Here is a 13,830-nt window from a genome sequence, read left to right on the forward strand (position 1 = left end):
GCTTTCAGACACTTATAGAAATGTAGTTTTGAAGACCTACCAACTATGAAAATCTAAGAGTATTGGTTGTGTATACTATGATAAATTTGATGCATAGAAAGTTAAAACCTTAAGCTAAGAAGTGCGTTTTTTTTTTTTTTTAAATGTTAAGAGGGAATAAAAGGCTATAAGTTTTGTTGTTTAGACTTAAGTCATCTTAAGATCATTGCAACAAGGATGTAGTTTATAATGAATAAAAAATTATAAAGAGAAGTAGAGGAAGAACATATGGAAAAGCTAGGAATGAAAATGTTAAATTGAACATAGAGTCATTGAAGAAATTAGACCAAGATGTGCAAGGTAATGGAAAAGGAGAAGATCCATTAGACATCTCTAATTTGGAAAGAGACATGTAGAGAAAAAGCATAAAACCACTTAGTAGATATTGCTATGCTAAAATGATCTCATATGCATAATAATTGGTCGAAGATATGGAAAATGAACCAAGGACTTCCATGGAAGCTATTTAGTTCCATGAAAGTGATAAATAGAAGACTTCCATAGAGGATTGAATCAAGTCTTTGCACAAAAATAAGATTTTGGTTATTCATTGATAAACTTGAAAAAAAAAAAATTAAGGTTGGTAGACTACAAGTGACAACATGTTGGCAACATGTGTAGATTTCTTACTTACAATGTATTTAGGAACATGTTGGAAAATTCTCTACAAGAGGAACATTCTTTAGATTACACAAAAGTAATTTTTCCACTTGTAAGAGTTTAACACTTACTAATGTAATCTAAATTGCTTTTGTCTTTAGAGTCGTTTTCTTTTATAATCGTTTCTTTTTAAATTTTAGAACTAGGGTGAAAGATTTCATTTTGACTCCTTACATTCCTTTTAAATCCATCTAATTCAAAAGGAGATTATTTTTTCATTACACCATGATATTCATATTCTAGAAACTTAATCATATGAAGCATGTTTTGATGTTCCAAAGTTAGTTCCTTGTTCTTATTAGCTAGTTCAATTTTATGAATTTCATAGGAATTTCACTTATCTTTTAATTCAATTTTATTAAATTCAAGTGATTCAATGTTGGAATTCTTTTTATTTTAGATTTTCTTTAATTTTATATTCTCACATTTTATTTCATAATTCTCATGGAATAAAGCTTCATATGTCTCTTAGAGGTTATTAGACTCTTCTTCCTCATCACTTGATGCAATAAGACTATCAATTTTAAAGGATGGGGGTAGTCATCAAACACTAAAGGCAACAAGATTATTGTTCTTTAGTATTAGTTAAGCTTATGGGTTCATTGTCATCAGCCTCGAAATCCAAATCACTTGCATTACTTTCTTCTTCTTTTTAGTAGACGATCTATAGCAAAATGCCATTTCCTACCATAATTAAAATATTCAACTTGTGAAGATTAAGATAAGCCTTTTCATTATTTTTATTGGAAAAATATTTCTTCTCTTGCATTGGGTCTTTTTTTTTTTTTTTTTTCTTTTGTAATTTTATAAAAAAAGTTTTAATTTGTCTTTTGGGAAAACATATGTATTTCAAATTGAATGAGAACTAGATTGCTTTCATCTTCAGACTAAACCTTTTCTTTAAAGGAGAACTTTAAGGTTACATTTTTAGATTTCCTAGTGGTCTATAGAGAGCATACAAGTTTATCTACTCTTATTAAGTCCACATTTTTACTTTCTTTATTTTGGTCACTTTAGGGCTAAGTTTTTTTTTTTTTTTAAATCTTAATATTTTTTTGACCTATTTACATTTAGAGATTCTTTCTCATAGATTAAAATAGGAATTAAAAATATCATTTAGTATAGATCTCAAAGAAGGTATTGTCCTATTTCATTATAATAATTTCAAATTTAGCTGTAAACATTTGAAGTCTAGGTAGTAGAAGAACCCTTATGAGTTACTACTAAGGTATTCCAATCCTCTTTAACATATTTGCAAGTGATAATCCTATATAACTCCTTAGGACTAACCCATTGAAAATACAGTAAAGGGCTTTGATGTTTGCCTTACTCCATTTATTTACCTAGTCTATCCCATTTTTGCATTAGTTGAAGTTCACCAAATGACTTTCATTCTTTATTGGGTTAACCATCCAAATTGCATTACGTTCCATACTATTTGTCCTTTCATTTTAAAGAAGAATCCATTCCAACTTCAATCAGAATTTGATAAACTGTAGACCCTCCATTTTGTCCTAATATCACATGTCTTATTATGTGTTCATTTGGTACTTTGCAACAATTCTCTGGTGGCCCATTATTACTCATGTAGTTTATCTTTTATGAACCACCTTGGAGACTTTGGTTGAGGGATTTATCTAATCTCATTATGACCCTAGGCAACCCTAATTTATACTTAGGTTTTTCCTTCCTCTTTATGATAGTTTTTAGGTGTACTTTAGATTAGACCCACCTAGGTTCACCTAGGCCTACTTAGGTTCATCTTGACACTTTCCAGCTTGCACACGTTCACCTTAGGTCACTTAGACGCTTTTTCAGAATAGGTCACTTGGACACTTCTTTTTGACATAATTCACTCAGGCATGTTCTTGATTTTGGTTACTTATTTTTTTTTTCTGAGATAAGATGAGTATTGGCTTGGCTTTTTATTGCATGAAATGAATTTTTTTATTTTTGATGGTTTGAGTTTGACATTTAAATTATTATAATCCATTGCATTAATTTAATTTCTTGATTTTTTCTAATTGCATATGTCTAATATATATTTTTATACATTTATCAATTTATTTGTTTATTTACTTATTTATTCATTCTTTAATTCCATGAATTGATATTTTGGATTTGATTTTTTATTTTATTTTAATCTATTTCTAATTACATGATTTCTTATTTCATTTTTTTTTTAAATTTTGCATGAGACTTGGAGCCATCAAGGAAAGGAGATCACGACCAGATAAGGGAACTTGGAAAGAATCCAGGGAAAGAAGAAGAGATTATCATGCAATAATGGTAAGTGGCCAACACGTATGGAAGGTTTTTGAATTCAGCAAGAAAGGGATTTAAGGGGACTTTGTTTCAAAAAGGCAACCAGGCAGGATTGGAAAGGGGATCTTTTTTGATTTTTTATTTTTTATATCTCCACCATGAATGCAAAAGGAGATAACGACATCATTGGTTTCGGACATCACCACGCAGAAGCAGCCGTGGAATCCAGAAAGCAATAAGACACAACTGCCTTTTCTCCATGGAATGACTACCCTAAGATCATCTCTTCTTCCCTCCCTGTTTGCTTCAGATCTCTCTTTCTATTTGTCTCTTAGGGTTTTCTTCTCCTGTATATGTATTCACCACCTTGTCCTAGGCTCTCTCGTCCTCTTCGCCCTCACCTGCTCTCTTATTTCTCAGTTTCGAATCAGTTCGTGCAACGGGAATGGTCATCTCCTCGCCGATTACGCCTAGGCAATGTTGATGCCAGGTCAATTGGAAGTAATACTTTTCCCTTCTTTCCTGCAAAAGATGTCCGGACAGGTTGTTTGGACACACCCTCCGAAGCTCAAGTCAGATCATTAAAGCCAATTTTAGAGGTTCCCTCCCTTTAGAAGTTAAGAAAGAGCATCTCTTGTGTGTCTATGCGCACATACCTCAATTTTGAGATGGAGAAGGGTTTTTATAGTGTCTGGAACGCTGTTACATCTGTGCTGAGGTGGCCTCTTGACTTTCATAGTCATGATGACAACATATATAGTTGGTGACAGAGCAATCATCACACTTTAGGCAGCTGACAGGGATTGCTAGTGGGGGTGACCTGATGGTTCACTCATCATTTCAGCCTACAGGCGGTATGGAGCAGCGTGCAGCTGGCCGCCTGCAGAGACAGGATGACGTCCCATCGAGCGTGCTTTTAGCATAGGGAGAATGATTGCTCGTGAGAGTGGGTCAGGAGACCTACTCGGAGTGCATTGCGTAGTTTTTAGAGGAACACCGCGTAACTGGTTATTGGTGCTTCCAATCCGGATTGGATATTCGGGTCCAGTTACATTTGTTCGGACAGAGGTATAAGGATGCCACATGGAGCCAGGGTGGCCTACCACGTGGTCACACGGGGAAGCCCCCTACAAACAGGTGTCTTTTTTTTTTTTTTTTTGTTGAGAACCATCCCTGTTTTTGTTGCATGGATATATTTTGAGTTTTTAGAATATAAGAAGTCTTCATCTCCCTCTAAAGTTCATTCAGACAATAATCTGGTTGAATTGGGAAGTGAGACAATCAAGGAAGATGATCGGGCTATTTTACTGGAAGGAGGTCTTACAAAATCAGCATCTACAAAGTTCAATAGTTCATCCATCAAAGTGAACTTAATTAGGTTTTTAACAATGGATGACTTCTTCTTGCTGGAAAACCGATTAACTTTGAGAGCAATGTCTCAGTTTGGGGCAATTCCGACATACTTCTACGTATGTGACTGCACAGAGTTACTGGGTGACTCTACTAAGAACTACAATCGCGACCTCTTCATCTTTCTCTACTTGCTTCTCATCATAGTTTGTTTTATGACTTCTCTTAAGAAACATCATGACAAGTCAGCGTTCTCCAGAAAGGCCTTACTTTATCTTAACCGGCATCAAACTGAGGAGTGGAAAGGATGGATGCAGGTTTTATTTCTAATGTACCATTACTTTGCTGCTGCGGAGATATACAATGCAATTCATGTCTTTATTGCTGCATATGTCTGGATGACTGGATTTGGAAACTTCTCCTATTATTACATTAGGAAGGATTTTAGCCTTGCACGTTTTACACAGATGATGTGGCGGCTAAATCTCTTTGTGGCATTTTGCTGTATTGTTCTTAACAATGACTTTATGCTATACTATATGTGCCCCATGCACACGCTTTTCACTCTTATGGTATATGCAACCCTTGCTTTTAAGCTCATCAAAGTTCCCAAACGACGACCCATGGATCCTCACAAGAAGGGCATGCCAGAAACAGAATTCTTCGCAGAATATGGAGAGGCGAGCAGATACCAAGTCCAGGAAGTCGTTGGCAAAGGAAGTTATGGTGTTGTTGGCTCTGTAATTGATACCCACACTGGAGAAAAGGTTGCAATCAAGAAGATTAATGATGTCTTTGAACATGTCTCTGATGCTACACGGATTCTAAGAGAAATCAAGCTCTTACGGTTGCTTCAGCATCTGGATATTGTAGAAACAAAACATATCATGCTCCCGCCTTCTCGAAGAGAATTTAGAGATATTTACATTGTTTTTTGAATTGATGGAATCTAATCTTCATCAAGTAATTAAGGCAAACGATGATCTTACTCCCGAGCACTATCAATTTTTTCTTGTACCAGCTTCTTCGGGGTCTAAAATATATACATACAGCAAATGTATTTCATCGAGATTTGAAGCCAAAAAAAAAAAATTCTTGCTAATGCCGACTGCAAGTTGAAGATTTGTGTATTTGGGCTTGCTCGGGTGTCATCAGCTATTTTCTGGACAGGCTATGTTGCAACCAGATGGAACCGTGCTCCTGAACTTTGTGGCTCCTTTTTCTCCAAGTACATTCCTGCGATTGATATTTGGTGCATAGGATGAATATTTGCAGAAATGCTTACAGGAAAATCGCTGTTTCCGGGGAAAAATGTGGCGCACTGGTTGGATCTCATGACTGATTTGCTTGGCACTCCTTCTGCTGAATCAATTGCAAGGATTCGGAATGAGAAGGCAAGAAGATATCTAAGTACCATGCGTAAAAAAAAAAAACCATCCATTCCCTTCTCACAAAAATTCCCTGATGCTGATCCGTTGGCTCTTCAACTACTGGAATGTCTCCTTGCATTTGATCCTAATGATCGTCCAAGGCCTTAGCTGATCCTTATTTTGATGGTTTGGAAAATGTAGATCGTGAACCTTCCACTCAACCCATTTCAAAACTTGAGTTTGAGTTTGAGAGAAGGAAATTAACAAAAGATGATGTTAGGGAGTTAATATATCGAGAGATCGTAGAGTATCATCCCCAGATGCTGCAGGAGTACCTTCGTGGTGGAGATCGAAGTAGCTTCATGTACTCGAGTGGCGTTGATCGGTTTAAGCGACAGTTTGCTCATCTTGAAGAGTATTATGGTAAAGGTGAAAGCACTCCACTCCAGAGGTAGCACGCTTCCTTGCCTAGAGAGTGGGTTTGTGCACCTATTAATGAGGCTGTTAACGAAAATAAGGAATTTGAAAAGCGTTCTGCTGCCTCTGTTGCTACAACTCTTGAGAGTCCTTCAAAAGCTGAGGGTTTAGAGAAAGGAAATATAGAAAATGGACCCAGGAAGCCAAACCACAGTGCTCGTAGTCTATTGAAGAGTGCTAGTATTAGTGCTTCCAAGTGTATAAGTGTGAAGGAATAAAAAGATGATGAGGAGAAAAACCTCTGGCGCATACAAGAACAGGAGGATTTTTTTTCCGGAGAGGACACGTACAATTTTGGGGAGCAGTAGAGGACTTCGGACAAAGATCGGGCTGCCACTTCGATTAGTTTTCGACAAAGTATTTTTTTTTTTTTTAATTTAGATGTTAGTTCATTGATTTAATTAATTCTTTGTGATAAACTCTTTTAAATCTCAATTGGCACAATTTTTTTAGAATAGACTTTTTTTTTTTCTTTTTCTTTTTGTGATTGTAGTTCATTAGTTACATGCTAGTTTATTTTAATCTATATGATAGTTTAAATGTGTTTGTGATTTTAATCTAATTAGTTTTGTCTTAATTTATCCTTTAGTTTAGTTTTGATTGTTGATTGTTGATTTATTAGTTTAATTAATTAATTTTCTTAGATAGAGTTTAATTTCAATCTAGTTTAGTTTTAATTTATTCTATAATTTGAATGCGTTCGTAATTTTAATTCAATTGTTTGATTAAACCTCTTAGATGAATTTCATGTTTCCTTTTTTTAATTCCGATTTTAGTTTCATTTTAATTTGCTGACTTATTTATTTGTTTTAGTTCAAATGTGTTTGTAATTTCAATTTGATAGTTTAATCAATCTTATTAGATAAAGTTAATGTTTCTTCTTATTCCAATTTAATTTATTAATAATTTATTTTTTTTAGTTTAGTTTGAATGTGTTTGTGTTTTTTTTTTTGTTTTTTGTTTTTTTTTTTCTGATTTCGTTAATTTCGATTCTAATCCATTCATATTCAATTTTGTAGTTGATTATAATTTTAGTTAATTAATTTAGTTAATCACGTGTTATTATTTTCATGTTTTAAGTATGGTAATTTTAACCATGATCCATCAATATTTAGTTTTAGTGTTTTTAGAACTTTAGTTAATTAATTTAGTTAATCACATATTATTATTTTTATGTTTTAAGTATGGTAATTTTAATCTTGATCCATCGATATTTAGTTTTAGTGTTTTTTAGAGCTTTGGTTAATTAATTTAGTCAATCACATGATATTATTTTCACGCTTTAAGTATGGCAATTTCGGCTTTGATTCATTAATATTTAGTATAAGTTTTCTGGAATTTTAGTTAATTACATGTTATTGTTTTCATATTTTTAAGTTCACTAAACTTCGTTTTTTTTATTTATCATATTTCGTTAGAGTGTTAATTTATTTTAATTGATCCCATGTTATTATTTCCATATGCTAAGTTTGTTGGCTTTAATCCTCGATTGGTTGTTATCCTAATTCATGTGCTTCTTGAAATCTAGATGTTAGCCTTGGATAATATTTTGATAGCTTGTTTGATTTGGAAATCATTAGTTTGTTGCCTTAGTGATTGTTGGTCAAATCCTTTTTTTAAAGGCTATTGGAAACCCATGAAGGTTGGCCCTACTCTCACCACTTTAGTCGGCCTGGTTGTCTAAAACTTTTCTTTTGTGATTTTGTTTTCTTTTGGGTTGCCCATGTTTGATGCTTGAATATTGCCCTTTGCAAATTATCATTTCCCTTTTTTTAAAAGAAACCTTTTCTCAAAATGTTCCTCCTTAAAGTGCATTTCGAAAATTCATTTAGAGTTCTTAGAATCAGAATCTCATTTTTTTAAATAATATGCAACCATGTCTTGATCGGTTTGCATCTTTCTCAGTTTTCAATGAAAATTTTGGTTTTGAATAAAACATGAATCCAAGTTCATGGTCCCAAATAAATGGGATAATTCTAGGCTAGATTCGTGTATATCAATTGGGGGAATTGGTGAAACCCCTACATAATAAAATCATTTTTTTTTTCAAAACTCACCTTTGCTACCATCTTTGCTATTTGTTGTAACTATATTTACATCTATTTTTTTAGGAATTGAATACAAGATGTGTGTGATAATTGATTATTTCATATATTTTGATAATTTTTTGTTATGCTAATTAAATAACAAGCATGCTAGGATTTCTTATTTTATTATTTATTATCTAACCCCCCATGTCCTAAGGAAGCACGTTATAAGTTACTTATGCTATCCAGGTACGCTCTCTATCACCCACTTTCTAAATTCTGTGAATATGCTTGTCATTGTGAACTATGTCTATATTTGATAGTGCTTGGGTGTTTTGATATATATGTTTCATTGTTTGATTATTTCTAATAAAACGCATACTGGATGATATACTATTTAAACTAACTTTGATGTCTTGTGATAGCGCTTAAGAAGTAGTCCAGGTACGCACCCTAAATCTTCTTCATGATTGTGATTGGTTTTCTTGTTAGGCATGTTATTTTTTTAAATCACCTAGCCTACTTAGGTATCTATAATTAACCAATTAATTGTCACATCTCCCTTAACTTAGTTAGTAGAGACCTTTATAGGGCTTAGAGGGGTTCTACCTCCTAGAGGTACCTTCCCAATAAGTAACCTGATCCCGGATCTAGACTTGGGTTTTTCACAGAAATGCTTTTCCAAAAACTATAGTCACTTTTTTTTAGGGTTTTCTTTCTTGTTTTATTTTCCCTTTAAAATAAAAATAAAATAAGTGGCGACTCCGACTTTTTCAAAACTAATTTTTCACCAATAAAAGCGAGTCTCGCCGATCGAGTGGGGGTGTACGTGAGAAATGCGGGTCCTCATAAACAAATAATTTTTCAAGAATAACTTGCATTGATACAACTTAAAGATCTTGTCTTGATATATAAACCTACCTTGAGGAAAAGAAAGAAGGAGAGGAATGGTGGGGGGTAGGGGTAAAAGTGAAGTGAGTAGTTAGTTTAAACAATTATCCCAAATTTTAATTTTTTATATACTTGTTCAATTTATATCTTGATATCAATAATGATTAAGTGTTTGTCAATCCCATGCATAGAAAAAACTCTAATTGCACAATTTTGACATAAGATTTAAAAGAGAAAAATGACCTAGAAGGGTGTAAGAGCTACGATAGTGTCTTAACCACTAGATATGAGAAAATGGTATATGGTTTTACCTGATCTGATGCACCTACTCCCTAGGGCCTTATACTACCAACACCTACACTCTTCTATATCTCAAACGTATCACTTTCCTATGCTCCTTAGTGGATCCCTTGAATCCCTTATCGAATTTTATGTGGTGTGAACCTCTAACTTTTGTTGTAGCCAATAGATAATTTGAAGAACTACCTTAAAAGATTTGAGAGATGGAGACATAAGCTGAATGAGTGGTTATATTCGCTAGAGTTCTAAATTTCTACAAAACAATGTTTTTCATACTTGAGAAAACCTAAGGTTAATTTTGGAAAACATTAAACCTTTAATTTTACCAAATGACCCCGAAAAAAAGTCAAAATGAAATTATACCAAAAAAAAAAAAAAAAAAACTAGTTGTACTAAACATTGGGCTAAACATTTGAATGTTCCATAAGGAATGTTCGAATGTCATGTCGGACATATGAACTCTTCTTATTGGGCATTCAAATGTTCCCACTAAAAAAATAATCCCAACTTTGTTTCTCATGCAATTTTCTCCTCAATCCACACCAGAAATCATATTGCGGCCATTCCATAAGCTTTAGTAATCTCAAATGCATTCAAACCTTGACTAATATCGACATTGAGACAATTGGAAGACATCTCTAAACTATTTCAAAGTTGACTTATCAACTATAAGACAAGGAGGTATGTTGCATCCTAATTACCAAGAAATAAAATAAATTTGTCAAACTAAACCAATAAATCAACACTTTTTACTAAGAAGAACAAAAGACAATCTTTTATCAATGTGTTTCTTTTGATATTTTTAGCTTATATTAGCTAAATGAAGAGTTCATTTGCATGTGAAAGAAAATTTCTCTATTTTTGGTACTAGAGGAATCAATAGTATGACATGGTCTTCATGTTAACTATGACTAAAGGAATATGGGAGGAGAATGGGAAGTCTAAAGTAGAAGTGGACATTGAAGTAAAAAGAGGTTGTAGATCCTAGCATATGGGGAATTTAAAGTAGAAATGGATGTTGGAGAAGGAAGAGGCCCCTATGTGTTGGCATAGCAAGGCATTGTACTAGCAAGTGGAAGGACATATAGAAAATCCTAAATTCAATCACTTCCTCTTCACACTTAATTTCTATCATCAATATTCTTTGCATCAACATGTTCTATGGCCATCTAGAAAACATTTGAAAAAGGAAAAAAACTTTTGAGTTTTATGTAATTGTTGTTTTTGTTTCTAAAAAATAGAAAGTTAAATTCTCATTAAATAGTTGCAATAAGCCACTAGACTTAATGTTGTTTTAACCTAGATTAAAGGATAAATTTGACTAAGATACTAGGCAATAAAAGAAGTTTAATTTTTCAACAAATTACCATTGGATTTGGATGTTCCAAAATCCTTTTTCCAATTCATAGTACAAATCTTGAATACCTCTCGATCTTCCACTTGATGACTTTCTTTTGGCCATCTTGGCAATGAAAAAGTGTGGGTTTCTCTCTATAATGAGTGGTGCCTAGGGTTTTTCTCCAAACAAAGTAAAAAAACCACTAGTCTAAGCATAAACCTTAAAGGGGTTTATATAAACTCTTAATTGAGCTTAAGTGACTAGGGTCCATCCCATGGGCTTGGGTCACTTAATCTAGTACAATTAGTCCTACTTAATTAATTAGTTCAAAGGGCTTTAATTAATTAAGAAGCCTAAAAAGAAAACCTACAATCCATTTAATTATATGTGTGCATAAAGGTGTTTTTGTATAAGGACAATTTTACATAGGGACTTATGATTAAATACTAATAAACTATCTTAAAATAAATGTCATTAAAGAGTGTGAGTTTGAGTAGGACCACTAGGAATTATAGCAAAATATTGACTTCATCATAATCAATTCTCAAGTTTACTTAACATTCTCCTAATTAAATAGAGTCAACTACATTCTAGTATCTTATGTTATTAAATCGAAATACAAAAGTAAAAGTTTGTGACATACTATCCATTGCATATAAGTTCGCATGAACTAATGTCTATAATCTAACAAAGTAATAATTATTAATCTTTTAGGATTGCCTCTTAATCCTTAAGTCTCAAATCCTTTTACACAATGATCAACTAACATATTTTTATCCATAAAGGACATATGTCAAATTCTATTGAAGGAATTGTTATGACTATAGACTACATGATCATAAATCGTTAGAATTACTGAAAAGGACGAACTATCCCAAACCCATAAGATATCATGGTACCTCTAATATATGTTGTCACTAGCCTAAAACAGAAGTTATCTGATCCATAGAGAATGTATGATCACTTTATGACTTTACTCAAAGGTCAAAGAAACTGATAACCTTAACATTAACATAATATTCTCTCAAGTTTTAAAACCCATGTAACCTAGTATCTTGGAAAAGTCATAATAGCGTAATAACCATTGATCATGACTCTTCGTAGGTCCTGTTCAATATGTAACATACACACTAATACACTCATCATTAGAAACTCATTCTGATGACCAAGGTAAGTCATACCACCAATTAGGGAGTAGTCCACTATGACTTCTGATGGATTACCTAAATCTATAAACTAGCTATGAACAAAATCATCAACTTGTAAGGAACTCCAACTTGAATTTTTTGTGCAATTCTTAATATACTCAAGTCATGTACAATACAAGTAATTAGGCCAAAATGCTCAAATATATCATAATGAAGTAGAATAGTAAAGTAAAATTTATATCATATACAATGAAATCAAAATGTTACATCATGCCATTGCTTTTAAGGGCTCTAACCTAATAAATATAATGTTTTTCTCTATTTTGCCCTGAATTATGATATTTGCCTTTAATTAGTTTTATCTTGTTTTCTTAGAAACCAAATGAAGCCTACATGAATAATGAGTGATATTCTTAACTTACCTCTGGGCATTAATATTTTTGTAATAATTAATGATTCAATGTTTCTTTTAGAGTAAATGATTGAAAGTATTCTTACATGTAATTGAGTTTTAAGGAATAACCAAGGGAATTGTGATTGATGAACTATTTGTCTTGATAAAGACATGATAGTCAATAAAGTGCTTAGCACATTAGAGTGTGACCAAATTCCATGTACTGCATAATAACACCTTTCTTTATGCCAACCAAAAATCGCTAAACTTGTCCAGGTGAGTCTTTTTCTTTAAGGATGATATATACTAGGAACTTCTTAAATCATGGATTTTTTTTTAATTTAACTAGTTTTTTTAAAACTTAAATTCTTTTTATTTTACATTCAGGGGTATGTTGATAAGTACTATAAGATGAAGACTCAACAAAATGAGACAAGAAGGTTCAACATATTGTTGATGTAAGTATAATTGTTTGATCTCTATTTATGGGTTGATTTTTTTCTTTTTAAATAATAACCTTATATATATCTGTGAAATAATTTGTATTCATTACCTAGAGAAGTTTGGTTTCTCATTGGTTTTGATTAAGAAATCATTCTTCATCAATTAGAATAATGATTTAATGCTTCTTTCTAGAGTAAACGATTAAAACCATTGTTACATATAAATGAGTTCTAAGGAGTAACCAAAGGATTTGTGATTGATAAAATATTTCCCTTGATAAAGACGTTGCAATTGACAAGGTCCTTAGCACATTAGAGCACACATGACCAAATTCCATGTACTAAATCAACATCTTTCTTTATGCCAACAAAAAATGACAAAGCTTGTCTGGGTATTTTTTTTCTTTTTTGTTTAAGGATGATATATAGTAGGAACTTCCTAGATCATGGATTTTGAATCTAATCAGTTTCTAGAACTTGACTTTCTTTTCTTTTACATTTAGGTATATGTTGATAAGTACTACAAGATTAAGACTCAATAAAATGAGACAAGAAGGTTCAACAAATTATTAATGTAAGTATAATTGTTTGATATCTTTTGTGGGTTCATCAATTTATTTTTTAATGATAATCTCATTTGTATCTATTGAATAATTTGTATTCATTAGAATGATAGGTTGGTTATTAGGAGAAAAAATTTTAGGAATTAATTTTTTTTTTCATTCATTCCTAATTCTTAGCTATCAAATACAATATAATTGAAGTTTTTGTGCATTTTTTTTTTTCAATTTTATGATATTGGTTGCAGGTTATATGAAATTACAATGAGAGGATTACTATTCTTTGGATGTTTCCTACAAGTTTGAAGATCTCTTTGCTGATGATGTACTTAATACCAATATTGTATGAATAGTAAAATAGTATTATGTTATTTTACTTTGTATATAATAGTTGAAATGTTATTTTGAATATTATATAATTTGTATGTAGTAATTGTCAAACCCAAAATATTAGATGGGTATTGATCAAACAAATAATATTTCACAATTATTTTAGCCTAATATTATAAAGGAAGATGATGATGCAATTTGGAAATTCATATATTGAACTATCCCAAATGATTCTTT

General features: G+C 32.2%; 1 protein-coding gene and 1 pseudogene across 1 annotated transcript; both read left to right on the forward strand.

The window, feature by feature from the left end:
- Positions 1-4,040: 4,040 nt before the first annotated feature.
- On the forward strand, positions 4,041-4,904 carry LOC117905942 (protein REDUCED WALL ACETYLATION 1-like; the record flags this gene model as incomplete). Its single annotated transcript, XM_034818836.1, has 1 exon — positions 4,041-4,904. A coding segment is annotated over exon 1 (864 nt), but the record flags the coding sequence as incomplete, so codon positions are not given.
- An 11-nt stretch (positions 4,905-4,915) lies between these two features.
- Positions 4,916-6,469, forward strand: LOC117905950 (annotated as a pseudogene).
- The last annotated feature ends 7,361 nt before the right edge of the window (positions 6,470-13,830 follow it).

The sequence above is a fragment of the Vitis riparia genome, chromosome 2, assembly GCF_004353265.1.
Source record: "Vitis riparia cultivar Riparia Gloire de Montpellier isolate 1030 chromosome 2, EGFV_Vit.rip_1.0, whole genome shotgun sequence".
Lineage (NCBI taxonomy): Eukaryota > Viridiplantae > Streptophyta > Magnoliopsida > Vitales > Vitaceae > Vitis > Vitis riparia.